This window comes from Aedes aegypti, chromosome 2 (genome assembly GCF_002204515.2).
Source record: "Aedes aegypti strain LVP_AGWG chromosome 2, AaegL5.0 Primary Assembly, whole genome shotgun sequence".
Classification (NCBI taxonomy): domain Eukaryota; kingdom Metazoa; phylum Arthropoda; class Insecta; order Diptera; family Culicidae; genus Aedes; species Aedes aegypti.
Window position 1 is genome coordinate 390860564 of NC_035108.1, and position 27590 is coordinate 390888153.

Below are 27590 nucleotides of genomic sequence, written 5' to 3' on the forward strand. Positions count from 1 at the left end.
TAGATGCATTACTATTTCAGGGAAACAACCTAATGATAGGTATATATCAGTTAACCCTAATTTGGGTTATCCCACGGAAGAGCCGAATTGCGTCAAAAGAAGTCAAAGTTGGGTTGATTCGCGGCTCCGCGTAGGTTCTAGTAAGTCGTCATCAGACAGGAGCGTAAGTTAGAATTTTTGGTGCCCAAAAAGAAACAGCGAAAAAGAGGTTAGGCTGTATATAAAAAAAATGCATAAAAATAGCAGAGTGAATGAAATTTAGTTTTTCCGAAATGAAAATTACCATAAAGGATCAAGAAAACGTCCAACAAATCATCCGATTTCCTTATTTGTTTTGATTTCTTAACACTTAATGTTGAACGATCCAAAATCGGAAAAGAAAGGTCTTTGCTCGGGGACATTCTTCGAAGTATCATAAAATTTCAGCTCGTTTTATGTCACTCAAATTGATTGAAATAACTCTTCTTGGTTAAAATTTAAACTCCCTTTTTCCTATAGATACATACATACATATGTACATACATACTACATTGGAAAATATTTTTATTGAACTAGGGTAAAAGCACCAGTTTTGGCCAGCCTAAGAGAAAATGTCAATAAAAATTAAATGGGAAGCTTAACAATCGAAACGTTTTATCTGTTCTGACAAATCTATTTGGGTTTGAGTATCGTCTGCATCGTGATTTAAGCGTTATTGAAGGAACAGATAGCGCGGTAAATGGCTGGGCATGGCGTACTATGGGTACCTCGCGTACCTGCAGGAATAAAATAGAACCCTTGTGTGGTCATTAGCCTCTAGCCCAGCAACTCCTATCCCTACCTTCTCGTGGCCGGGGTACGAGTAACTTTAACGAAGATCGGGTAACCAATCCCGGTGAGAGCTTTGGTCGTATGGTGACAGGGAAAGGGAGTTTGCTTCTGCAATCCTGGAGCGTCTACGCTCCATGTGAGGCGCGGCTCACAACAGTGTCTATTCCCCAGTCAGGAGCGGCTGATTATTGTCCGAGTGCCAGAGAAGGACTCTAAGCTAAACTGTGCACTATGGCCCTCCGAACATTTAGCGGGAATGGTCATCCGGAAATCTAATAGGGTTGGTGTCAGGCCCTGCAAGTCAACCGTAAAACACATCAGCACAGGAACTTCAACGTGAGAATACGAACCGGAACGATCGGCAAAGACCACAGCGACGGAAATTGACTATAGCGATTGGAAACTCGGTACGTGGAACGGCAAATGTCTCAACTTCATCGGAAGCACGTGGATACTCTCCGATGTACTTAAGATAAAGGCTTCATGTCGCGAGCTCAAATGTGCCAGGATAAGAATGGGAGCATCTTGACGGACGGACGTGAGGTTATCGAAAGGTGAAATCAGCACTACGATAAACACCTGAATGGCACAGAGAACACAGGCACAGAATGTCAGGACGCGAACGCGATGGCTCAGCACAGCGGACAGTGGGAAACTACAGTCAAGAAATATTCACCCCCGCACCAAATGCACGATGTACAAAACGCTCATAAGACCAGTAGTTCTCTACGAGCATGAGACGTGGACTATGCTCGAGGAGGACTTGCAAGCTCTTGGGGTTTTCGAACGCCGAGTGCTAAGGACGATCTTCGGCGGCGTGCAGGAAAACGGCGTGTGGCGGCTAAGGATGGACCACGAGCTCGCTCAACTCTACGGCAAACCCAGTATCCTGAAGGTGCTTATAGCTGGAAGGATGCGCTGGACAGGACAAGTTGCAAGTGCAAGAATGTCGAGAAACAGCCCTGTAAAGATGGTGTATGCTTCGAATCCAGTCAGAGCAAGAAGGCGTGGGGCGCAGCAAGCAAGATGGATTGACCAGATGCACCAGGACCTGGAGAGCGTGGGTCGCAGTCGAGGATGTAGAGAAGTGGCCATGAATCGAGTGAATTGGCGAAATATTTTTAGCGAGATTTTATCAAGTTTATTGATGTAGAATCAAATAAATAAATAATAAATAAGGGCACATATTTTTCTCTAGTGTTTCAAGCACACCGGGATTAAAAATTTTCAGAATACGTATAAATATACCGCTGGGTTTAAAATACAATTATATACAAATATTTTCCCTTGGTTGATCGATTTTTAATACACCGATTTTAAGGCAAACATAATTTGATTAGCTGTTCTATCAATCGGCATTTGAACAGTAATAACACTTAGAATTCCCCAAGAGACAGAGATAATCAGCTGCATTGATGACTAATGGAATGGTAATCAGCAGTTAATGAGCACTGGCATTACTGAGTTAGTGAGTTAAAGCCTGCTCATTTCACATCTATTAATTCATCGAAACAATCAAACCTTGTATCATTATATTACAGGGATTTTTTTTTTTTAATAATTATACCTTAACCAACTGAGCCAAGAACAAATTATGAAATGTAGGAGTCCGGAACCGATTATCGCCAAGAATTCAATTTTCAAAACAAACCTTACAAACAAATGATGCCTTTTTTTACTTACTGAACAATTTGTAATATAGTTCAAAAGAAAAGTATCGTTCAAATTCTTGTTTAAAAAGAAAACCAAAGTTCAATAAAGGTGCCCAAAATACGAACTGACACTCTACTACGAAGGAAAGTAAAACACCGATCAGTGATAACAATAATGGCAAGTCTGGCATGTTTCGCTGCGGTAGTACGATTCAGTTCTAGTCCTATAGTAAAAGCATCATGATCAAACCGCGCAAGATGTTTCGGTTCACTAGTTGTTTACTGGGATCTTTTATAATATTGTTTTCTATAACCAATATGGAAGCTATTCGTTTTCACTTCCCATCGCCTCAATTTGAATTTTTTCATCCGAGAGGTTTAACGATTTGGTATCCCGAACTTCAAGGGGTTGTTGGATTTGACATCAAGATTTATTTGAATAAACCATATCTGCATGAGTATACGCTGTATGACATGTACCTTAATACATCTACTGTTTCCTACGGGAAATTTATCGTAAATGACGATGATGCTTTTATTAGACTCGGTGATAACCTTAGATACGAAGTAAACTTGCAGTATAGTGATGGAAATAAGTATAGAATAAGAAGATGGTTTACTGTTAAAGGTGAGAAGATGCTATTTTTCTATATTTTTGTTGAAGCCTTAAATCGCATAAAAAACTTCCTATTGATTATTTCCAGAAAATCCCATTTTTCGCTTGAAGGTACCACCGAAAAATCGTAGAAATGACACCAAGGAAGGAAAAGTTAATCAGTTGAAAGAAGAAATTAATCAACTGGAAGGCATTGTGGATGACCTGATCAAATGCAGCGGCAATGGCTCAGAAGTAAGCAACAATCTGTTCTTGAATTTTCGCCCAGCATCCGTAATCCTCGATTCGAAACAATTACTCGATCATACGCTGGATGTGCTCCAGAAAGAAATGCCAAAAGTTAACTGGAAATTCATGTTGACTAGAGCATTCTACTACAATAACGGGGTAGGATTTGAAGTTAAGACTATGCTGGACAAGCTTAAGATCCTGCAAATGTTCAAAACGTCTGTCAAGTTAACAATTACCGATTTGGACAAAATAGACAAGGTAGGATATTTTGATGATGATTACGATGAAGACAGCCCATTCATGCTTCATCGTTTTGGTAAACCAGAAGATACTTAAGAAGTTTCATGGCCGAAAAAAGTATGTTCATTGGTTTGTATAAAATTAGTCATAAGATAGTTTACAAATAAAGGCTAATCAACAATGTTATTTTTTCTACCCTTAAGGCTCTTCCTAATCCCTCTATTTATGAGAACATTATCGAAACATTTTGTATGGTCTTCAAAAACTCGTAATGTATGTACGTTTCCTTATGAATATTTCTCTCAACGTTTCGTTTATTTTGAACGCTTATTTTTTTACAATAAATAATTTAAAATTGGTAATAAAGTGGCGGACCAAAAGGCGTGTAGACTCAAAATCTGCACACTTTCGTTTCGATTGAGATTTTGAATGAGTGTAAGTGCTTTTGATAATTCAAGAATTCCAGTTTGTTTTCCCGCGTCTCCGATATAATTGTATATTTTAGCCTAGGCGATAAGCGTGATGATGGGGAAGTTGAAAACCCAGATTACAACTGCTCAGCTCAGGATGAATCATCAAATGGTGAGCTCTTTCCATGATTTTGTTTCAAATCAGCAAAAGTAAACACACATTTTTTTTCCTGATAACAGCATGAATGTTACATTTTCGTATTTAAATTATAAATTACTTAATGTGCTTTTTCGTACCATAAATTACTTATTCGACTTTTACGACCCCTTTCTCAAGTTTTTTGTATGAGTCCTTCGAAAATGTTGTAAGGCTTGTCACGCTTGACTTGACCATTAATATTCTTGTGTGAAAAGACTATTAAAAAAAAACATGAGCCTCCAGATCTATCAGTGGTCTTTCGGTGGATTATGAGCAGGGTTGATACCATCACGGGATCATTTAAATTTCATTCTACTGCTTTAGTACAACGACGATGAATCCTAAAATCCAAAATCTCATTGTAATGCAGGTCATAATATCTACCATCATAATCAGTGAACTCTCTAAGGTTCATAAATAAATGTAACACTTAAGGTTAAAACAGATATGCTAGTCAAGTTTTGAGTTCAACAAAACGATCTATCTCTGGAAGCTCAATTGTCATTTATGTTACGAACTTCAGGTATTTCAAATCACTACTACCGGAGCAGACACTATGCATTGTCCATCAAAATGCATTGACATAAAACATTTGAATTTTATTCTTAAAAATTATAAGCTCCTAGCAAAATTTGATGTTTGCATATCTAATGAATAGCTTGTTGCTATTGGTTTGATATCTTGTTTAGATATCCATATCATAGTTTGCTAGGTTCGTATAAATTTGACCAAAATTTAACATAAGATTAACATTATTCTTGTAATCCTGGGAAGTTGTCGTACAATATTCCCTTAAGCCCTGTTTAGAATAAATTCAGCCCGAATTTCGTTCAGAATCTTCTTAAGATATTGTTAACAGGCCTTCCTTGATTATGGTTCAAAATATACTGCTTCGCTACTAAAAATGGATGAACCAACGTGCGAAGTTCGATTTTTGACCAACTTCGCCGCGTCGCGAGTCACTTTGCTATAAAGCGCATCTATGCCCATGCCCACCGCCGTGTGTATTATGTGCACTATTGAGAATTCTAAAGCGAAGCAGTATTTAAAGGCGAAACACTTTATCTAAAATACATTGATTCCAATACTTCCGTAATAAAACTAAAGTGTAACCGTTATACTGCTTTTCACATTCTGATATCAATTGTTACGTTACGGACTTACCCACAGTTATCCATTACCCTTAACTGTAACAATGTCTCATCACCAGATGGCGGTTTGTTTAACTTAGTTCCACTTCCTTACCATAGGTGGCAGACTGATAGGTTTGCGTCTTATCATTCAACATGTTCCTTTTCCGTCCACCAGGGGTCGAATGGGTACTAACACTTACCATAAACGCATACCCTCTAATGAAACGCATACCATTTCGTTCACGCTAGGAAGTTTCCACTCGTTCAATAAAACGCAACGTAAAAATTAGTGGTGAGTGGGATGGTCTACATAGGGTAACGGTCGTATTTTGGAAAATCACTTCCAAATTAGTTAATTGCACAGCGTAACCAAGCTAGAGAACATGCCAAAATGTAGAGAAAAACTTCCTCTACGAGATAAAAATGCCCATAGAATCATTTAGGGTCAAAAAAAACGTCGAAAATAATTGAATTGTGAAGCACTGTTTTTTTTTTTATTATTTTGGACATACCAATACATTATGGACCCTCAAAGTAAATATTTTGGACCCCCGGCATTTTTTATCATTTGGCGACAAAGTCCACGACACTGGTTGTATAATATGCTTGCCCATAGTCTAATCAATCGATTGACAATGGGAAACCGAAGAAATTCTACGCTTTTAGTTCAGAAATTTGAAATTTGGTTGTATGAATGAACCAATTTAAGTAAATTGATTTCAGGTAAAATAAACACATTTTCTATGTATAAACGGTTGATGCAAGTGCGGAATAGTCCTATCTTTCCAAATGCCATGCGAATGGGTCATTGAATGTAGTTTTTGCAAGTGTTCACCGCATCAAAACAAAGGCGCCACTGTATATGGGATTTAACATTGTGACTGCATTGCTGTTAAACACACAAGGCTACGGTGGCGCTATCTATGCTTTCCATAGCGGCCGTTTTGGTTATTTTAATGATTCATTGAGTTTGTCTTTCGATTTAAACTGGGAAATTTGCAGGATAATGGCCCAAGGGGTCCAAAATATATTGGTTACCCTATAACAGGTCTGTTAGGGGGAAGGGTGCCTGGAAAAAGTGAAAAATAATGAACGTTATTTTTGAATCTTCCTGAATGAAACGCAAGATTTTTTTTTTTTTAGGAGTACATTTGTTTTTCAATTTTATCATAATGTTACGTAGATGACATAATGGGGGGGGGCCTTCCTTAGCTAAGTGGTTAGAGCTCGCGGTTACAAAGCAAAGCCATGCTGAAGGTGTCTGGGTTCGATTCCCGGTCACTCCAGGATTTTTTCATAATGGATATTTCCTTGACTTCCCCGAGCACTATCGTCGTAGCTGGCAACTTTGGCAAAGAAAGCTTTCAGTTAATAACTGTGGATGTGCTCATAAGAACACTAAGCTGAGAAGCAGGCTTTGTCCCAGTAAGGACGTTAATGCCAAGAAGCCAAGAAGATGCTTACGATTTCAGCAGAAATGTTGCCTTTTTTATTAGAAGGCTGTTAAATAGATAAAACAATGAAAAATAATAGAGCTCCTGAATTATTTTCCTTTTTGTAATTACGTGCTATTCCTTCAAGTTTCATTATAAAAAAAAATTGTCATAGATTCTATTGGTTCGATCCAAAATTTTAAGGCTTTATTTGGCTCAACATAAAGGCATTTTTTAAACAGGTAAATTCTTTTCTATATCAGTAGCAAGGATGGAAATCTAGTGATCATGAAAAAAAAATGATGCATCGTGGTTGTTCTTTATCCTGCGATCAAAGCAACAACGATTAACATTTTGTCGTCAAGTGATCACAACAAACTACGCTCCCCGAATAATACATCGTGTTGCATGTGTGCTAGCGATTAATTGTTCACGAATCAAAGCTCTATTATTTTGAAGATTTTTCCACTTTGATTTATTGATTTAACTCCGGACATGCTGTTTGTGATTTCGAAATCGTTCGGACATTGTTAGAGCGAAAAATAATAGCGCAAATGATGTGGCATGATAAAAGTTGATCGCGACTTGTAACAACATCCGATAAACTCTTTGTCCCACGACAAACAGTGCATCGGATGCTTCATATATCCGTTCTACGCGCGCGTAGTGAGCTGTTGAAATCATGCTGCTGCAAGAACGACGGCCCTCTTAGACCGTTCAAATACTGTGTTTTTTGTCGCTATCCTATGATCAGTAGTAATTATAAGCATTACTGGCATGCGTCTGAATGACGTTCAGCAGAATTGTTTGTAACCAAAACTGCCCATAAAGGCATAACTGTCCTATATTGAAAAAGTAGGCATTGAGAAAATAGTGCTCCAAGTTTAAGTTTGTTTTCTCATACATTTTCATAATTTTCTAGTACATTTCAGCACGGCAAAGCACCGCCACATAGATTGCTCATTTTGCTTCTATTGATCAGTATAAAATAAAAACTAAAACACAATTCACGTTTTGCAGTTGCTTTTTGGACTGAAAGTTCATAAAGATACTGCTATGCCTTGATTTTTCAATATGGGACTGCATCAAGTTCATATTTGTCCACAACATTTTCAAACAAAGTATGTAAATTTTGATATACATAGTAAAGTATATTTTAAACTTTACATGTTGCGATGAAAAAAGGTGTTGGTTCGAAAATCCATATGGGACAGTCTATGGGCAGAAAACATAGAAAAGATATTTATCTCTTAAACTGATATTGACTCTGAAAAATTAATAATGATGGTGTTGCGTCTTTTAAAAAGTATCAACAAGGAAAACTCTGGACGTTCTATTATGCAGGACGATATGTAACAGATTCTATCTCTAGCCTAATGAACTAAGTAAGACTTAACAGATATACTGTTGTCATAGCCTTTTTTTTTTTTTTGTTTATTTATTTATTAATTTTAATAAATTTGATGGGTCCATTGCCAGTTTTTCAGTCGGATCATGACCTAATACCTTTTCCAACCCCCAACTCCGTATGACCTATGAGGGCGTCGCTGAGTCGGTTCCCTCTCATTAACCCCTATACCAGCAGCTTCATTTTTTACCGCAATAAAAATATTCAAACTTTTTCTAATTTCAAAAGAGTATTTACTTCATCAAAACATACGAATTCCATTCAATGTCCGGATTTAAAAACACTTGGCACCAAGTCCGGACAACTTATTTTTACTATTTTAAACTATGCTTACTTCACATTTCTGCAATATGGTATGACTAAACTCTTAAACTATTACTATTACAATAATGTTACAGCCGCTACATAAATAGTATAATCACAGGTATACTTCTAATTCAATATCGTCGTATAAATGTTGTGAGTTCGTTCGTCAGTGCTATCACCAAAATAAATTGCACCGCTCAGAATAAAGGTTCAACTGGAGCCACTGTTTTGCTTTTGTTATTTAAAATATTTATAAATGATAGCTGAATTATAAATGGGTTTAAATTGATCAACCATGTTTAATGCAGAAAGTAAGAATTGAAATAAACTAAGGGGGTTAGGGACATAATGGACACATTAAGCAAATACTTATTTTAAGATCATAAATAGCAACATTTTTCAGTTGCCCTCGGCTGGTTGCCAGGTTCGCAATCAGTACGACGTGTTGCATTCATTCATGATGAGAAAAATCATATCAAATGTAAGAAATGCTTGATAGAAAATTGGGTAGAAAACAAGGCTGGTAAAAAAGTATCGGGCAAAATAAACACTTTCGTGGAATTTTGTGAAAACTTCAATATTTAAAAAAAAAACTTCTCTAGGATAAGTTACTTTGCCCAAAAATTAGATTCTTCCACCGCCTTTCTTGTAAACCAAATTGAAGCTGACAAAAAATAAAGTCACATTTTAGAAAATAATTGAAGCAAACCATAAATTTCTAATACAACTTTTCATCGTTTTGTAGATGCGCACCTTGTGCATTGCTGTATGGGTATTGGTGTCAGCTTTAGCTTCGTACAAGCAAAAAAAATTGTGCGGTAAAAACTATCATTTTAGGGGGTTAAATAATGTGACCAGATGTGTCCCGGAAAAAAATCCGGGACGCTTGTCAGATCTTATACCCAGTGAAGCGCTGCCTATATTTGATGTGAAATTCACATTCGTATTCAATCTAAGACATGTACTATATACTAAGTTAATCGAAATAATAAGTATTGACAGTGTACTGTCAAGTAAAAAATTGTTCTGTCCCGGATAATCCGGGACGTCTGGTCACTTTACGTTAAATTATCAGCAGACCAGAAATGCGCTGATTTTACCATGTCTGTAGTCGAAATTAGATTGATGAAAATGATTTCTGTCAAATTTTTCAAGTATTGTGGTGGGATGTACTACAAACAGAGTAATTTGTTCTGAAAATCCATGATAGTTTTAAGAATGGGCCTAGTCAACTAAAATAGTAATTTTTATCACAGAATTTTTTCCCGTGTATATCGACGCGCATAATAGAGCGCTGCATATGACGAGCCTAACCTCACTTATTGGACAGCTGCTGGTCCTGTTGTTTACGTTTCGGACTTTTTTTCCATCATTTTTTCATCTTCGCATTTCTATCACCAGCATGCTGATGGTGACGATTTTCCACGGTAGGAAGATAGAATAATACGATCTGTGGGTATCTGCAGTGGATTTGACCTCCCTAGTAGCAAACTTTCACGAAATTAAGAATGATTCGAAAAAAGTACTAAGTTCAAACTGTAAACAACAGTTTACAAAAATCTGTCAAAATTTATGCGTGACGTCACAGTGCAGTGGAGTATGCTGACATGCTGTCATGTTGTTTGTTTGTTTCCCGTACAAGAAACGGAAGGTTCTTGAAGTAACGTACGCTACAACGAAAAAGAGGCTGGATAAAGCCAAACTGCTACTTTCGAGACACGCAGGTCAGGAGTACGTGTTGCACATTGCTGACGTTCGCCAGCATCAACCAGTCTTTCATAAACATCCCAAGGTTCAAAGGCTCCGCGTCGTTAATGGTTTAAAGGCCGTATCCAAGCGAGGAAAGCTTTCACTGGTGTTAATCGAGAAAAACGTGAAAATCAACGCAGCGTATTATGAGACCGAGGCACTTCGGGACCTCTACGTGAAGGATCATTACGTTATTCAACAGGACGGTGCATCGGCCCACATCGTCCAAGCGTGGTGTCGAGAAAATTTGACTGATTATCTCTATAGAGGCTGGTTTGCTAAAGACAAGAAAAGAAATCGCTTATCACAATACGTGGAAAATTTCTTCCCAGAAATGATCCAGAAAATCACATATTTTTAATCGCAGTACGCAGTTGAGAAGAAACGTTATTTCTGTAGAAAATTTCTTGTTCCATTCAGTCAAGGAATTTGTATAATTTTCTCTAGCGAAATAGCATTTCATTTCATTTTATGTATTCAATTCAACTGAGTACATTAAGTCTAATTGAACATCTTTACCTAATTGAAACACTTCATCATACAATATCAAAGACAAACTTTCATTCTTTTTTCGAAAATTACATTGCATATCTATCTACACAACAAAACCACAAACTATACAAAAGAATCAACTGTAATTAAATTACAGCACACTTAACTTAAGGCTTTATGGTCATCCAGCTCCCCGGACCTCAATCCCCTGGACTTTTATGTAAGGCCGTACATGCTGGCCAAGTAGAGCGAACATCAAGCGAGCACTATGGAAGCTCATTTCCAAAATCTGGGATGAGATACCGATGAACCAGATGCGTGCCGCGTGCGATTCTTTAGAGAAACGTCTCAAGCTCATCATAAAGCACAAAAGGGGGGTGCACTCAGCTAATATGTCCTAAAGGTTCTCAACAAACATTGTTTCAATAGAAATTTACTTAGAAAAGAATATCTTGTATTTTATTTTTTTAACACATTTTCAAAGTTTCAACTTATTAAACATATGCATTATTATGCATATTCTTAGCCAATAAGGGAATGTCCATTTCGCCCCGTGTGCTCATTATGCCCCTAATTCTCCTTTATTTTTGCGTTTTAATGATGAAGATTTCGCAGCACTAAACCGTAATCGCACCTGCTCATGCGATGCGAAGTTTTCTGGATGTGAAGCAAATGTCAATGTGGCTTCCACAGATGTAAATAAGCGGCTCAACTGACCTTTTACACATTTAGTCATTATTGACGAACTTCAATGAAACGTTATACAGCTTGTGAAATAAATATTTCTGATGTCGAAATGTAACTGCAAACTGTTTTATTTTTATCAATTATGATGTGTATTACTCTAATTTGGTAAGGAATATTGATAATCTTTGTGAAGTCTCATTTATTTTGCTGCATGTGGTGTAAGAAATGAAGAGAGTTTTTATACTTTGTTGTGCGCAATTTTCTCTTACTGTGTAAATAAGTTCGCAGCTCCAAATAGAGCTGCGATCGCATTCTGGATTTTACCAAAAATGAATACAATATTATCCGGACATTGAAACCGTTCGGATTTTGCTTCACAACGGTATATCGTGTTTATATATATCACACCAAAAATTGTTATTCGTGATATAATCGAGGAAACAACTATAATTTCTCACATTCGATAGTGAATAAATGGTGCACAAATAGTAGAAGTACTCTAAAAGGGCAGATTCACATATTTCATAACGCCGAAGAGGTGGGTGGGTGTGCTTAAGATGTTACAGTGCATACCAAATTCGAAAAATATTCATACAAAAGGCGTTACTGTTGGAAAGCAGGTACATAACACACCCTGCAGTGGAGATGTCTTGGGTAAGAATCGTATGGTAGCCTCATCATCCGGTGGTGTCGAAAACGACCATTTTTGGCGTTATGAAATATGTGAATGAACCCAAAAGAAAACGTCTGGTAACCAAGCTTCCGAATTCTCACTCACTCTCACGATAATGGATTTTGGCGGAATCTAAGCACATTCAGGAAGGAATTTTGAATAGTCCTGGAAGATTCCTGCAAGCATTCTGAAAGACTCTGGAAGAATTCTTAAAGCATTCTTGAAAAAATCTGAAAAGATTACACAGCGTAACAAAAATGACATTTTTGCGTGTCTCAATGATCAAATTATGTGTCTCTAGTAGATTTGGGGTTACTGCCGTTTTTAGAAATGTTCCAGCACGTCACAATTTTTAGCTACAGGTCGCCAAACACTGGTTTTATTGATGTTTACATGAAATTTAATGTATGATTTATCAGACATGTTTGTGATCTAATCCACCAAGCATGCAAAATAGGACTTCAACTTTCTTTTCAGATATAATTTGGTTAGAATTTCACGATTAAATCTAAAATCGATTTTTCAACATGCTTGCAGACTCCATTCAAAATTCTTCGATTCTCTCATACGGCAAAATACAAAACTTTTCGAAACCATCAAAAACTAACTTTTGATAATCGAAAGTATTATGAACTTTGTTTATTAGATTAATTAATTAAACGATTAATTCATTAAACGAATAAATAGTCAAACAAGCTAGCAAATTTGCATGCAAGTTGACTGCAGTTGTTAAAATTTCCGTTTTCAACAGTAAATATCTCAAAAACCACGTCTAGTTGATATTTTTGAAAACTGCGATGGATTCAGCAATCCCTAATTGACCATTTTACGAGACGTTTTTGAACAGTTGATCGCTTATTTTATGTATGAAATTTTGACAGGAGGCGGTGTCGTAACGTGTGAAAGTAACAGCAATATCATCAGTGTTGCCGTTTCGTAAAACGGACTATTTAGTGAATAGCGGTATTTTGGTGCTTGAGACATACACGCAGAAGAATTTCTTTATGTTGAAATTACTATGCAGTTAATTACTTTACTTACGCACAAATTGTTCTTTCGAAGTAAAATTAACTTACGCCTGTTGAAATAACTAACGACTACAAACAACAAGGCTATTCGCTCCACACCGCAGGCTACTGATTGATATCGCCAGCTTCTCTCTTTTATTTCATGTCTGGGTAAAGATATCTACAATTCATTCACTTAAAATACTACCTCTACAATTCTTACCCATCGACATCTCCACTGCAGGCTGTGTGATGTACCTGGCTTTCCAACACTCCTCCTCATCACACAACCTTCAAACCGCCATCCACCACCCGAGCTCTCTTGCCCACTAAGCTCCTCCTTGCACCGAGCTCCAGCTACCGAACTCCTCCTCAACCGCGCCGTCCTACGAGCTCCTCCTGACTTCCGAGCTCCTCCTAACTTCCGAGTTCCTCCAGCACTTCCGAGCTCGTCGTCCGATCAGCCAGCATCCGCACCTTCAGCCTCGTTCTCAGCATCTTGGCCTCCATCTCTTGGGCACCTCGTCCAAGCCACCTCCTGTCCAGACTCCACCTTCCGTCCAGGCTCTACCTCCTTGCCAAGATTCTGCCTCCTCGTCTAGGCCATGTCTCCTCGTCCAGGTGCTTCCTCGTGGTCCCTCATTGAAGCCGCCTCAGCGTCCTCCAGGCGTTCCTGGGCCCATAACCTGTTGAAATAAAAGACTACAAACACAACAAGGTTCTTCCGCTCCACACCGCAGGCTACTGACTGATATCGCTACCAGCCAGCTCCTCTCTTTTATTTCATGTCTGGGTAAAGATATCTACAATTCATTCACTTAAAATACTACCTCTACAATTCTTACCCATCGACATCTCCACTGCAGGCTGTGTGATGTACCTGCTTTCCAACAACGCCAACACTAAATTAACATTAAATCAAATACATATACTTCATTGCTTCAGTTATCCACTTGCACTTAAATCAATTATAGTTTGGATATTTACAACTATCCAAAACACTCACATCCCTAGACTCCAAGTCATGCTCACTAATCTACTTACTTTTAACTTGCAAGGAATAGTGTAGGTGCTAAGATGACCACCTTGCACACAGGAGACCACGTATTAACCGACGCGCACTTTGATTTTGACATTGTTTTTAGATAGATAAAGCAGCAACGAATCTTTTCAGATATGATGATAAAACATAACAAAATGTTGAGTAAACATTGCAAATTATTGTAAACTCAATCAAATTTACTTTCAGTCAACTAAAATATAGTTGAATTTTGACGTTTGACGTATGGAAATACAATGAAAAATATAGTTGTCAACAACTATATGACATAGTTATTTAAAACCATATACTGTCAAATCAACTATTTTCATAGTTATCGTGATATTGTTGTGTGATGATTCATACGCAACTCAAAACATTTGCGTAATGAGAAAGCGTTGCGTACAGCACTTTACAGCACTGGTTTCAGTTGCGTAATGATTATTGCCGCACTGCATACTTCAGCGCAGGAAGGTAGGCCGTTTCATGACAGATTGACGTGATGAAAAACTGCCTATTGCGGTAAGAAATTGAAAAAAAAAAACAGTTTTCGCTCCGTCTACAATTTTTCACCGCTAATGAATTACATTAACGTCACATGAAGAGTACAATTCTTCTGGAGCGTTAACACTTGCCAACAGAAATTTTGCCATAAAGGTGTAAAATCATTCGTCCTGAAAGGGTTAAGAATCAGTGCTGTTAAATGTCAAAATTTTTGAAAATTTGAAATGTGTATAGCACCCTCCCAAGCGCAATATCGCATCAGCAAATATTGCCAACCGATAGTAATTCGGAAAAAGTCACCGGGAAAAACATTTTCGAATGACTTTTTCCACGGGGAAAGATGATATTAGCAATATTCAATTGTCAAAGTCACGTGATATTCATAACATTTAACAGCTCTGGTTAAGATGCCCCTAAGATCTTATTAAGTTGCAATAGCATTCATCTAAATTCCTTAAATCTGTTAGAATTTCGATGGTTTGAATACTGTGCGAATAGTGTCGTCAGGCAGTTAAACACATTATGTCATTAGTGTTGGCTCGATTTCCGCTTCATAAACTTACCAGTGCCCTAAACAGTGTCATCCAAAATCACTGGACTTCATCTCATAATCTTGTTTGATAGTTTTGGTTGCCCCTTTGTATTGAGCCCAATTTTTTGAACAGATATACTCTTTCTTTTTAAGTTACACTGAATTGATACACAGAACTTCTTCATATGATTTTTCTTTATTTTCTGTTCATCAGAAATCAGATTATACACAACCAATCTCCAGTGCTAAATCATTCTGCATCAGTATCATTGATATAATAAAAAATAGAGTAAAGTACGTACGTGAACGTAATAGTAAACAAAACATAATTCCAACATTCATGCTGTTCATTCTCCTCTCACGGTGACAAACATCTTGCTGGTTTTGCAAATCTAAAACGCAAGAACCATCAATTCACATTCCATCGTATTGTTGCGCCATGATTCGTTTGCTTGATAATGTGTGTTGCTGTGTTCGAATGAGTGAATATAGGTATGTGTATGTATGTGAGTGTGCTATGCATTCTTTTTTTTAATGTATATTCATATCCAATTCAATAGAGACGACACCTAAGATTTTTTTACGAGTTTTGTTTACCTTTTCTCGTGTTGTGTGAGTGTGGGCTTTGCCTTCACGCGTTGACTATTCATTGCACCTCTGCTTCGACTTGTTTTTATCCTTTTTCCATTTCCTTACTTTTGTTTATGGTTTGATTGATTTCACTGAAAAAGTTTTCTTTTTATCATTTATATCCTTAAATATAAGATCGGGTTGTCTACTAGTACAATATTTATAAGTTGTTTGTGTGTTTTTCTTTTTCTAACGTTATTTCCAATATTAAAAGCGATCGTGTTTGTATGTATTGTTGTTTCCGTCTGTTCCTCCTAACCGGTTTATTTTTGTTTTTTGATCGAAGTCAACCGTTTTTATTAATTGCATGTCACGTTAAAAACATGATGAATGAGTTTTGTAATAGTTCTGGGTAAAAACGGAAATTTTTATCTACAAAATAATCCAAATATAGTTCCAATGGGATGTAACAAATTTCTCAAACTGCTGCGTATAAAACAAATATATGGGAAAAATTGATAACCTTTCAGGCTGTTATCACACATTGCAGAAACAAATTCATGACAGTTCTGGACAAAAACTGTCCAAGACTTTCAGAGATTTTTGTCCCACACATCTGCGTGAATTTTGCTCTAGAATTGGTTTGGTGTCTAGAATTGGTTTGGAAGTTTATTGCAATTGAACTTACTTAACGTTTTAGAAGGAAGCGATCCAACAAACATTATCAACAAACAGACAATGTACAACTTTTTCGTCCTTCAGTTACAATTTTCAACAAAAAAAATGTTTTACGTGAATTCCAAATGATATCCTTGTTAAAAATTCAACTTACAGAGTAAAAGTTACACTTCTTAATGGAACTGCAAATTGGTATGCAAAAGCAGCGCAAAGTCTAAATGGTGTAACTCCTAGAGTATTACATGAATTTATACGACAGTTCGAAAGATCGTTCACATCCCACTGTCAAGTTATTTATCAATTACTCTCAAAATGTTTCACGTGTAGTCCCAACAGCTTCCCATTATTGCAATCAGATGAAAATTCGTCATAATTTACAGATAATGATTATTCCCACCATCAATTAAAGTGGGACCCAAAGTTGCAAATAATCACAGATAGCCCTTAATCCATTCTTGAATATCACAGCCCCTCAAAGTTGGCATCAGTTGTGCATTGGAACAAGCGTTATTTCCACGCAGTTTCCAATTTTGCTTTGAGTTGATGGATTAGGGAGTAGCAGTTCTGAAATGCACGCACTTGTTCGGTAAGGGTCAGATCGATCTCTTCATGTGAACTAAATGGAAAACTAAAGTTGCCTGATAAGTTCGACTGTATGTATACTCGTTATTTAGTTCTCTACGCATCGTATTTGTATCAATAAATGTGAATCACACCTAGTAAAGTATCGCTCCATATTTCGCGTTCATAATCAAGTGAAATTGCGTATTCGCTCGGTCAAAACGATGGACTTATTTGTGGAATTCTAACATGAGCCCTCTGAGCGGTCATCCTGCTGGTCATTTAACGACTAATGATAATTTTTGTAATGGCTATTTTATCCTATGATTTGCTGTATTCTGATGTTTAGTTCTTGTTTTTCGGTAAAATATTTGTATAATAATAATCATAATAATAATGTATTTGTCGTGTTGCGATCTACATTTTAGAAACTTTTGCTGGTTTCGTGAATCTTAATTGAGTGGATCGAGTTTGTCTTGTATTACTTTTAAAAATATTTGCTTGTTTTCGTGTTTCGAGTTCATATAGATATTACAATAAGACGAGTTATATATGTGAACTGCTTCTGCCATTAATTTGATACACCAGTCCGGAGATCATTGTGGAGAAATTTTAACTGGCGTAGATTTGGTAGAAATATGCTCGCTTTTCTATTCAAAATGTGAGTTGCTGGTTTCTCAATTAATGGCAGAATAGATATTGCGGCAGTATCTTCATTTGTAGTTGTTCCTATCTGTGCATTTTAAAATGGCAGAATCTGGTTGCTAAGTTTACCGGTTTCTTTCAAAGAATATTGCCTCATGGAGAGCTCATTCAACAGAAATATCCCAAGAATCCCCATCTGCACATAAATCGTTCGGTATAGTACGAGCCAAGTATTCAGAATATCTTTTAGTCATGCCCTAGGTCCCTGAGAACTAGAGATACTTACATTATGTCTTTTATTAAATATTCAACCAAACAAGCTCCAATGCCATTGACAATCATAGCTTTAAGACATCGAACTACACATTAGTTTCAATATAATTTCACAAACGTGCCAATTTTATTTGCTTTGTCAAATGCTGAGTAATACTCTTCTTCAAAAAAAAAACATTCACAACTCGATTGCAATCAAATCATACCATACTAATTATTCTACTGGGTTTAAATTGTTCTTCTTGAACAGTAGCAATTATTTGTTGGATTACTCGTGAGGATGAGATAAAAAGATTAACATAAAAACACACTACTAAATATTAAAATCACAAAATTGCTTTGAAAGGTAATAGATTAAGCTTAAACTAATCGATAAAACATTTTTTGTAAATTCTTATCTGTTAACAACAAATTAGCTTCACATATCCTCTAACCTTCATCGGTTAACCTCACTTTCGCTCTTCATTGTTATGGTGTGAAATTACACTCTATACCGCAACTGAAACGATGAAAAACTCGTTGGATTGGATCCCACAATGATGCTCTTCAAATAGAATCCTCCTTTTCTTCTTGTCTCCGCAATCATTCGTCAACATGCTCAACTCTGTCAAAAACTTAAAAAGCACTCATGGCTGGAGACTTCTCGGGTGAGTGAGTCAGTTTAACGATACCCAGAATGAAAAACAATAGATAGTTGTCGTCATCGTCCCAGTCCTAGTGTTCGCGGTCGTCATCGATCAGCACAAAACGAAATGTTCTCAGAAATGTGTCATTCACTGTTGGACAAACGTTGCCCTTCCGGGGGATGATGTCGTTGTCATCGCCTTTGTCGGATCATCGTTCGCCGGGCGCTCATCATCACCAACAAAAAACGGACAGCTCGCCCGAGTGCTCATTACTGTGCCTCCAGGTGGTTACGGATCGAGCTTTTAGCTAGAATGAGATAAAACAAAGCATGAGCATACTTTATCGCAATAGTTTTGTTTAAGTATTCAGTTAATCCGTGGTATGCAAATAGAATTCTTGAAAAGCCATCAAATTTTATAACTAAGGTATTCGTTCATGACGGCTCACTACAGTACCATGTCCGAAAGAACTTGAAATGATTGAGAACCAGAGCTACAGGGGGCACTGATAAAGGTGCTTGAATGTAATGGTTTTGACCATGGTCTTCTCTTCATGTTTAAAGGACAATCGCACAATGCTGTGTCGTGATAGCATGGTCTAGATAGTGCAACTCTGGCCATCTTCTATAGAAAACTGACCTCAAACCAATAAAAGCCATGGTAGAGTAAATGAATTAACAATATAATAATGACAATATGGCTAGTATAAACAAATAACAACGTATTGAAACTTGGAACGTAAAAACTTCAAATCAAGCCGCGTGCATTGGGTTTCTGGATCGCGAACTGCGGAACGATGAATCTTCAACTGGCATCTATGGGCTATCGAACGATATTCCCGAAGACAAGAATTATGAGTTCTACAAGAGCCTGGATAGAGCCTACAAAGAGTGCCCAAAGCCATATGTCAAGATAAACATCGGCGATACAAATGCACACATTTGGGTTTATTCTACGAGTGGCGTGAGGTGACAATTGTCGGTCTCGTATAGCGAGGTGACAATTCTCGACTCGAGTGAAGTGACTCTCCATTTGATTTACACGGCGAGTCACTTCACTCGAGTCGAGAATTGTCACCTCGCTATACGACACTGACAATTGTCACCTCACGCCAGTCGTAGAATAAACCCAATTGAGAAAAAAGACTCCTTCCGTTCCGTTCATTGGAATGGAAAGCCATAATTATGTTACAAAGGATAATGGCCTGCGACTTGGGAACAGAACATCCTCAAACACACCTGGTGACACCCGAGTGGTGATGCCTGTTCCGAAATAAACCATGTGTTTAAACCATTCAACAATGGTGACATTCCTCAGACGTCATGTCTTATGTGTAGCTAATATATAGGCGCTGTTATCAAGCGTCACAAGCAGTGCTGTTAAATGTCAAAATTTTGGAAAAATTATAATGCTTATAGCTTTTTCCCATGCGAAATATCGCATCAGCAAGTCTTGCCAACCGATAGTAATTCGGAAAAGGTCACTGGGAATAGTAGTTTACGTAACAAGTTGCAGAATGACGATTTTTACAGCACGAGTCGTACATTTGTCCAACGAGGCTTGCCGAGTTGGATAACTACGACGAGTGCTGTAAAAATCAAGTTCTGCAACGAGTGGCGTACAACATTTTTTGCAATTTCGTAGAACACCTCTTGAGGGTATCAGAAATAACATCTGGATGCTTGCACCATCATTTTGCAATTTCTGAAAATAGTTGGGTAATGACTCATTACGCAACTCAAAACAGTTGCGTAATGATAAAGCGTTGCGTAATGAACCATTACAGCACTGGTTTCAGTTATGTAATGACTATTCCCGCACTGCATACTTCAGTGTAGGAAAGTAGGCCGTTTCATGACAGAATGGCGTGATGAAAAACAGCCTATTACGATGAGAAATAGCAAAAAAACAATTTCCGATTACTTTTCCACGGGAAAAGATGATATTTGCAATATTCAATTGTCAAAGTCACGTGATATTCGCGATATTTAACAGCACTGGTCACGAGTCCCTGTGATAACAGAACGAAGCAAGTTAACAATCAATACTTGTCAACGGACGGCATAGTATCGCCAGCTGCTGTTGGGAATAATCAACGTTCCAGGAGACGTCAACAACTTATGCAACCCTACGCATGAAGCTGACATCAACAAAATAACTGGTTCGATGAAAAGTGCTAGACGCAAAGAATACCGCCAGAAACCGTAAGATATAATGAAAATAATAATAACAATAATAATCATCTTATGTTTTCAAATCAGTGAAGAACGAACATTAATTCAATATGAATTCAACATGCATTTTCAATGAAACTCCAGATCCTTTTTACGCAAGCTGACAGACCTTTGATTTTGCGAAAAAAAATATGTTGCAATGAGTAGGGTTTACGTATTATAGATATCCATTATATTGTTTCTGAGATTTGTCTCAAATTTCAAAAAGTTTTAGCAGGTTTGGTCAAGAAGCTCTTTGATTATTTTGTGGATTCCAATTTTAAAGGTCATAAATATATTTTTTTTGTACTTTTTTAATGCTGGAATTTATGATTCCAATCCATATTGATATTTTAAAGGAATCTGCTAGAGACCATGTCGTTAAAATCTTCGAAAAATTTATAAATGCCTTCGCGGCAATTTTGGTTGATTTCACAGGGAATTTCCTAAAAGATAACACTTTTCAATGACTTTACAAGGAATCACATCCATCGTATCCAAACACAGAGAATTTTACATGTTTTTTTTTCTATAATTATGAGATAATTATTGATAAAACTGTTTTGATAGGAAACTCTTGATTTCTAAATAGGACAACCATATAGATATCGAACGTGATGATTTTCTACAATGATGTTTCTAGAAACATTTACAGTGACTCCCCTGTAGCCCCGTGGAGTGTGATTAATACAATAGGGGCATTTCCCTTATTCTCTGAGAAGCCTAGGGCTGAAAATCTCCTTAATAAAGCCAAAATAATAATTCTCTGAGAATACGTATATTCCATTAAGTTTTCATACATTCCATGGAATCTGTTTGCTATCTTCCGAAGATTATTTATTTTTATCAAAGCATATTTTATTGCTAGAATTGTCCTTTGAAATTTAATCTAAAGTTTTTCTCAGCTTCAAATTGGCATTCAAGCAAAGCGGTGGCATTATATAATGTTTGAGCAAACTTACGAACACGAAGTAAAGAAGTTTTTTCTGGCTAGTGAAGTCCTTTTACAAATCAGAATGATTTACAGTAATTATAAATATTGTAATCACTTATTTACCCTGAGGTGTTCATTTTTCCCAGATACCTTTTTATAAGCTTTGTTTTCGACCAAATTTTATAGCTCATTTTTTTTTTTGACATTTGATAAGATTTTCAACACCATGAATGAATGCTACATTGAATGAATATAACTTGAAAACAAGTCGAGAATAACTGTAAAATATTGCCATTTTATGGTCTTTAAGTCAGCATTCGTTTAATATGTCCATTATGTCCTTAATCCCCTCGATGTCATTAAACTAATTAATATCTACAACAAAGGTTATGATTTTTACACAACGAGCTGAGATCCCCTGGCTAGGAGGCAAATTTGAAATTCAGATAGAATTCTTTCCAATGCAATGAGAATGACCATAGAAAGAACTTTTGTTATTGTTCACACATCACCGAATCTCATATAAATCTAAGGATAACGTTAAGCGGTGGTAAGATTCAAAACATGGTAGAATATTTAATGGAACTGATCTCCAGGCTTGAATTCAAAGAAGTTTCTGGAAACCATAAACAGTAATTAAGCACATGACTGGGCAGAGCCTAAGACAGAGCATATTCCCATGAGCCTACATAAATTTATCTGTTGTTCAAAAAACTTCGAGAGATCACTGACTACGCCGGCAGATGTAGTCCCATCTCAATCTCAAGCTCAAGTGAAAAAATCGAAGGCATGTCACCCCGTGAAGACAAGGAAGATATGGGATTACTTCAATTTTCCCATCTGATTCGTCCAGCTCACAATATAGCGGGCCGGAGTTCATGTCTTCAATATAAGGAAGACGCCTATCCGAAATGACAAATCCCACGCCAGGAAGCTGTACCACATCGTAATAACGGACGAGACGTACATTAGAGCGGACGCCAAACAGATTTCTAGCCTATAGTTTTTTGTCGGCAAGTTCCACCTGGAAATTTCCGGAGAAGTTCCGGAAGAAGAAGTCGGTCAAATTTTCCAAAAAAATCTTATTATGGCAGGCGATCTGAGGGTACGGCAACACAAGCAAGCCGTAAATAACGACCAGTATTTTCAACGACCAAATAGGGAAAGTGTACCAGTTATGACCATAGTGGTTCCCTATTTGGCCATATGTAAAATTTTAATAACTCACATTTTAAATCTTTTTGAATAATGTGTCCATAACTGGTACACCTACCCTATATAAGGAAAAATTCCTACAAAAGCGTCTGCTACCCTTCCTTCGGTCCCACAAAGGCGACACTTTAGGCTCAAACGCAATGACAAGTGAAACGACAATGGAAACGGAACTGGTTCGCCTGCATGCACTATAATATGCTTGTCGACTTAGTGTTGGTTCACTTTCATTCGTTGACAGCTCAGTAGAGATGGTGTGATTCATTCTGATCGAACCAGTGCCGTTACCGTTGACATTCCGCTATCATTGCGTTTGGGCTTTTTGTTTTGATGGGATCTGGCCGGCATCGTGCAATTACGGGAAACCGGTGATGTAGTTGTACAAAGCCAACGATGTTGTTTTTGAGCCGAAGGAGGCAAATACCTACGTCAAATTCATCAGTACTTCGCCCAATAGAAAAAAAATAGTACATATGAAGCGCAATCTTCGGCAAACAGGGAAGATCTTTAAATAAGACAAGGATTTGAAGAAAGAGTAGATGAGAGTGTGTAGCTTGAGTCCAAGTTGCGTGCATTTTGGTAAGAGGTATCTAGCTTTAATTTGTGTATGGGGTAAATGATATTGAAATTCTGCGTTCAAAACATGTTTTTCTATATTGATACGCAATGGACGATATGAGTATTCTTTCAGCTTACTACTCTTCAAATATTAACTTATGCTCAATAACAGAATATTTGTAAATTTTATTGAAATAAAAGTTCTAAATTAAACGTAACGTACCATTAATTTGTATAACAGAAGATCACATTGAAAAATAATATCACATGGCGACGCACTTCCGAAACCGGCTGTTCGGTATAGCGTCGAACTTGTAGATACTCACTTGCTGCATCTTATCGAAATCTAAACATGGCCTGTGCGGTCGTGGCATCCTCTGCTGCTGATGGCGGGATTGTCTCCGTCGGGGCGAAACCGCACAGTGAAACACTTTGGCCGGAGGACTAACCGACCGGCTGATTTCCATATTGGCTAGAGCTATGGCGGCACCCGGTTCCTGACCATAGAATGGCATTCCCACTGCCGGGGAGGCACCTGCCGGGCCTGATGTGGCACCCGTGGGAGTATTTGTTGTACTTAACAGAGATGCTAGATTGTTACTACTATGCTGCGTTTGATGCTGATGGTGGTTGCTGATGCCGGACGTCGCCGCCGGACTATCACAGGTGGGCAGGCCCCCGATTCCGCCCCCGTAGACCGTGCCGACGGAGGCCCCTCCCAGGGACGAGAGCGAAGACGTCGTCGACGAAATCGACGAGGACGATGATATTCTAATGTGCTCCAGACCGCGGCCACTGTCCGTCAGGATGAGTGGAGTGGTCGATCGCTGGATTATATGGCCACGGTGTGGTTTTAAAGCTTCTAGTGGTGGCGACGTGCGGAAGTTTACCGGCGCCGACATCAATGGCTGATGAAGGTAAAGGTGATGGTGATGATGATGATGTTGCTGCTGCTGGTGCTGATTTTCGAGCAAATGACGAACCTGAGAGGGTACAGAAAAGGAATGTTAGTGAAAATGTTTCTTTGGTTATTAGTATCAGTGGGTGACGATTCTTATACTATGGGCTTAATGAACTCAAATATGATGTTTCAACAAAAATTGAGTAAGAAACTTGTCATATAGCAAAAATAATCAAAAATAGCTTCAAACGACATTTAAAATTAAACCTTACTTTAAGCCCATAGTTTGAAGTACGCAGTGTATGCAATTTTATTTTAGCTGAACAGTAAAATTTTGCTGGTTTTGCAGTGAAAATTTTGTTGTATTAAGAATACTAGGGTGTTCTGAAACATCACTTTGTCAGAAAGCTTCGGTAGATAAAGAAGTTACGAATAATCTCTTGTATATTCGTCATAAGTTTTTCACGAAAATTGTAAACACTGATTTAGAAATCACATTTTTAATCTATATAACATCCTACAGTTTAAATGGATATCCCTTTATCAGTATCTAAAAAAAATATCGACATTCTTAGTATCGAACCTTTCAAAGTTTCCTTGTAGAGTTACAAAAACAAAAGTATAGGTATGTTTATTTGATTTTTTTTTTTTGAAATGTAAAACGGGAATATTCCGATACTTGTAGTGACGGACTAATCAATGTTTTAATAAATACATAAACGTCACATTAAAAGATCTATGTTTACAGATATAGCTAATTTGAAGTAGATGCATGAAATGAGTTCACCAATTGATAATCGTTGATAGAGCAGTTGCCAATCAATTTCAATTTTGTCACCAGCACTGCTCAGCAAAACGCAGAAACCGATATAAAAATTCACTACGGAGCTTGCTTGGGCTTCCGAAGCGCACTCACAGAAACAATAAGTAAGCTGATGATGCAAAATTTAATGGAGGAAAAACATGCTAAAATATATTGCCACCTTTTTCGTATTGTGGCCATAGACATGGATCCAATGGAAATAAGTTTGGACAGAATAAAGTATGCATTGGGTGTTTTGTTTTTTTCATACATAATAATCAGGATCTCGATTTCTAGCACTCGAATTGATTTGAAATTTTCACTGCAGTTTGTAGATAGAATGAAATTTTCATATACGAAAAATCAAAGCTTTTCATTTTTTTTTCAAATTTCAATTTTTATTTGATAAAATTTTGAATTGGAAATATTTTTTATTATAATAATTTAAAGAAATATTCTCCTTTGAAAAAAAAACATTTTTTTAGACTTACTATGACAGTAGAATTGATTGTTTTATTTTTCGTTAAAATCAAACTAATGTATTTTTTTTTTGCAAAATGGGAGATTGACAGAACTCTGAATTTTGTGTTTTAAATACTTTGAATTTTCTACTGAATAAAATTTATCTTAGAAATTTTAAGTCAATCGGAGCTGGAAGTTAAGATCAAGGCCACCTTGCAGACTTGTTTAGGATGCAAATATGGTCAATTCAAAAAAAGCTCTCAATTGATATCTGTGGAAGTGGATCGTAAAAATATTATGCTGAAATGCAGGCTTTATCCCAGTGGGGACGTAACGCCAGAAAGAAGAAAAAAGAAGATTTTTGCCTTCGGCAAAGTTTTCCTTACACAATTTTCACTCTTCTTTATAGGTAAAGAATTAAAGTAACATTAAGTTTTGTTGATATGAAGTAAAAATGTACTGAAAAAAGGCTGAAAGTTTCCTTAATAAAGATAAAATAAATAAATAAGTACTGAAAAAGACATAGTTTTCAAACATTAAAAAAACATCATGTTAAATTTTCGTAAAAAAAATACAGTTGGAGATCCTCAATAACTAAAAATATTGAATATCACCAAATTTTGCAGAACTAGAAACAATACTTTTTGATGTTGATTACAAAACTCGAACTTTTTCTTCAAAAATATCAACGTAACAAACTCTAAAGGTCATTTCTTGGAGCTTTTCACGTACAAAAGATTGTTTTCAATCATACTCATCTACGCATTGGAGCTTGAGTCGCCATACACCTCAGTAAATATGTACAGTAAAAATAACTTTCGATTACTTTCCAAATAATTGTTTAAATTTTGAGAGCTTTCTAGAACACTATTTTGGACTACAAAACCCAGCAAAATATTTCCAAACTGTTGTGTGAGTTGCACTCACTACCACAATCTCAACGAAATAACTTACCTCCTCGTCCGAGCTGTGCGCTAGAGATCGTTTGCGCTTTTCAAGCAGATTATTAGAACTATACCGCTTGCTAGCGCCAACCTGGGTAGGCGTAATCGCCAGTGGCCGAAGCGCACCCGCTACTGGGGACGTTGCCAGGCACAGCTCTTCCGTGCACTCATCCAATTCGTCGCCCGCATGGCTGAAGTCCACCGAGGCCAGCTCTTGGTGATGACCCGCAACAAGCCGGCTGAGGCTTTCACTGCTTCCTAAGCTAATACCGCTGGCACAGTCAGCACCACCCCCGCCTCCATCTCCACCACCATCGCCTTCTGTTTCACTGCTCGCCTCCAGAACACTGCCATTGATAACTTCCAGCTCCTCCTCGGAACTGTTCTGGTCATACATCAGCAGATGTGAGGCCGCGCCCAGAAATGCCGGCGATTCGGAGGAGCATGCCGTGTCTGTTGGAGATACGGTATCTTGACGGGAGCTTAAACCTAGAACAAACACAGAAAAAAAAAAATAACACCCGATCAGTGAATCAGTTTAGCACTACACGCCTCAATGAGCAAACGTACGACTATCTGCTGGTGAGCCAGAAATGGATAAGGCCAGGAACGAAAGGGAGACGCTGTTCGGCAGTAGGCAGTCACACATTCTGCCGGGCCTTTGTGCGTTTGTTTAATCCTAGTATCACGTTCTTGGTTGCACAGCTGATGCAATTTGCCAACTAACCCTCCTCAATCGCCAATGCTGTTGTACTGTCCGGATTCTAACTGTGTCAGGCTACCAAAAGGGTTTCAGACCTACTGACGCCCGCAGGAACATATGATCCCCCTTTTATAGCTTTCGAGTGCGGTTTGCATGTGCTGGTGACCGAACGACCAAATCGAAATCACTCTGCCGACCGCGATCCATATACACAAAGCCAACCGGCATCGTGTTTTGTTTTGTCGATTACATGGAGCTCCAAATGTGGTTGTTCGGTGATGGACGGTAAGGGTATGCGATGTTTCGAATGATGGCGTCAAATAGGGCTCGAAACGAAACATTAATCGAAATTCTACGAAGCTTCTAAAGCATGTAAAAAGATCTGGA

General features: G+C 37.6%; 2 protein-coding genes across 6 annotated transcripts in view; one reads left to right on the forward strand and one right to left on the reverse strand.

Moving 5' to 3' along the window:
* The first annotated feature begins 2663 nt into the window (after positions 1-2663).
* On the forward strand, positions 2664-3751 carry LOC5572814. The gene is made up of 2 exons (XM_001654167.2): positions 2664-3090; positions 3167-3751. Exons 1-2 carry the CDS (start codon positions 2703-2705, stop codon positions 3643-3645), a joined length of 867 nt encoding a protein of 288 aa, XP_001654217.1. The 5' UTR covers positions 2664-2702; the 3' UTR covers positions 3646-3751.
* An 11550-nt stretch (positions 3752-15301) lies between these two features.
* Positions 15302-27590, reverse strand: part of LOC5572816 (AF4/FMR2 family member 4) — a 131241-nt gene continuing 118952 nt past the window's right edge. For 3 of the 5 annotated variants that reach the window (XM_021847010.1, XM_021847009.1, XM_021847011.1), the window contains 3 exons: positions 26511-26989; positions 23718-24374; positions 15302-18781 (listed from right to left, as the gene is read on the reverse strand). In XM_021847010.1, coding sequence (XP_021702702.1) covers positions 18707-18781; positions 23718-24374; positions 26511-26989 — 1211 coding nt within the window. In that variant the 3' untranslated portion in view covers positions 15302-18706. Of the gene's footprint in view, positions 18782-23717; positions 24375-26510; positions 26990-27070; positions 27321-27590 lie in introns of those variants that run through there. The other 2 variants (XM_001654170.2, XM_001654171.2) reach the window with 2 other exon arrangements.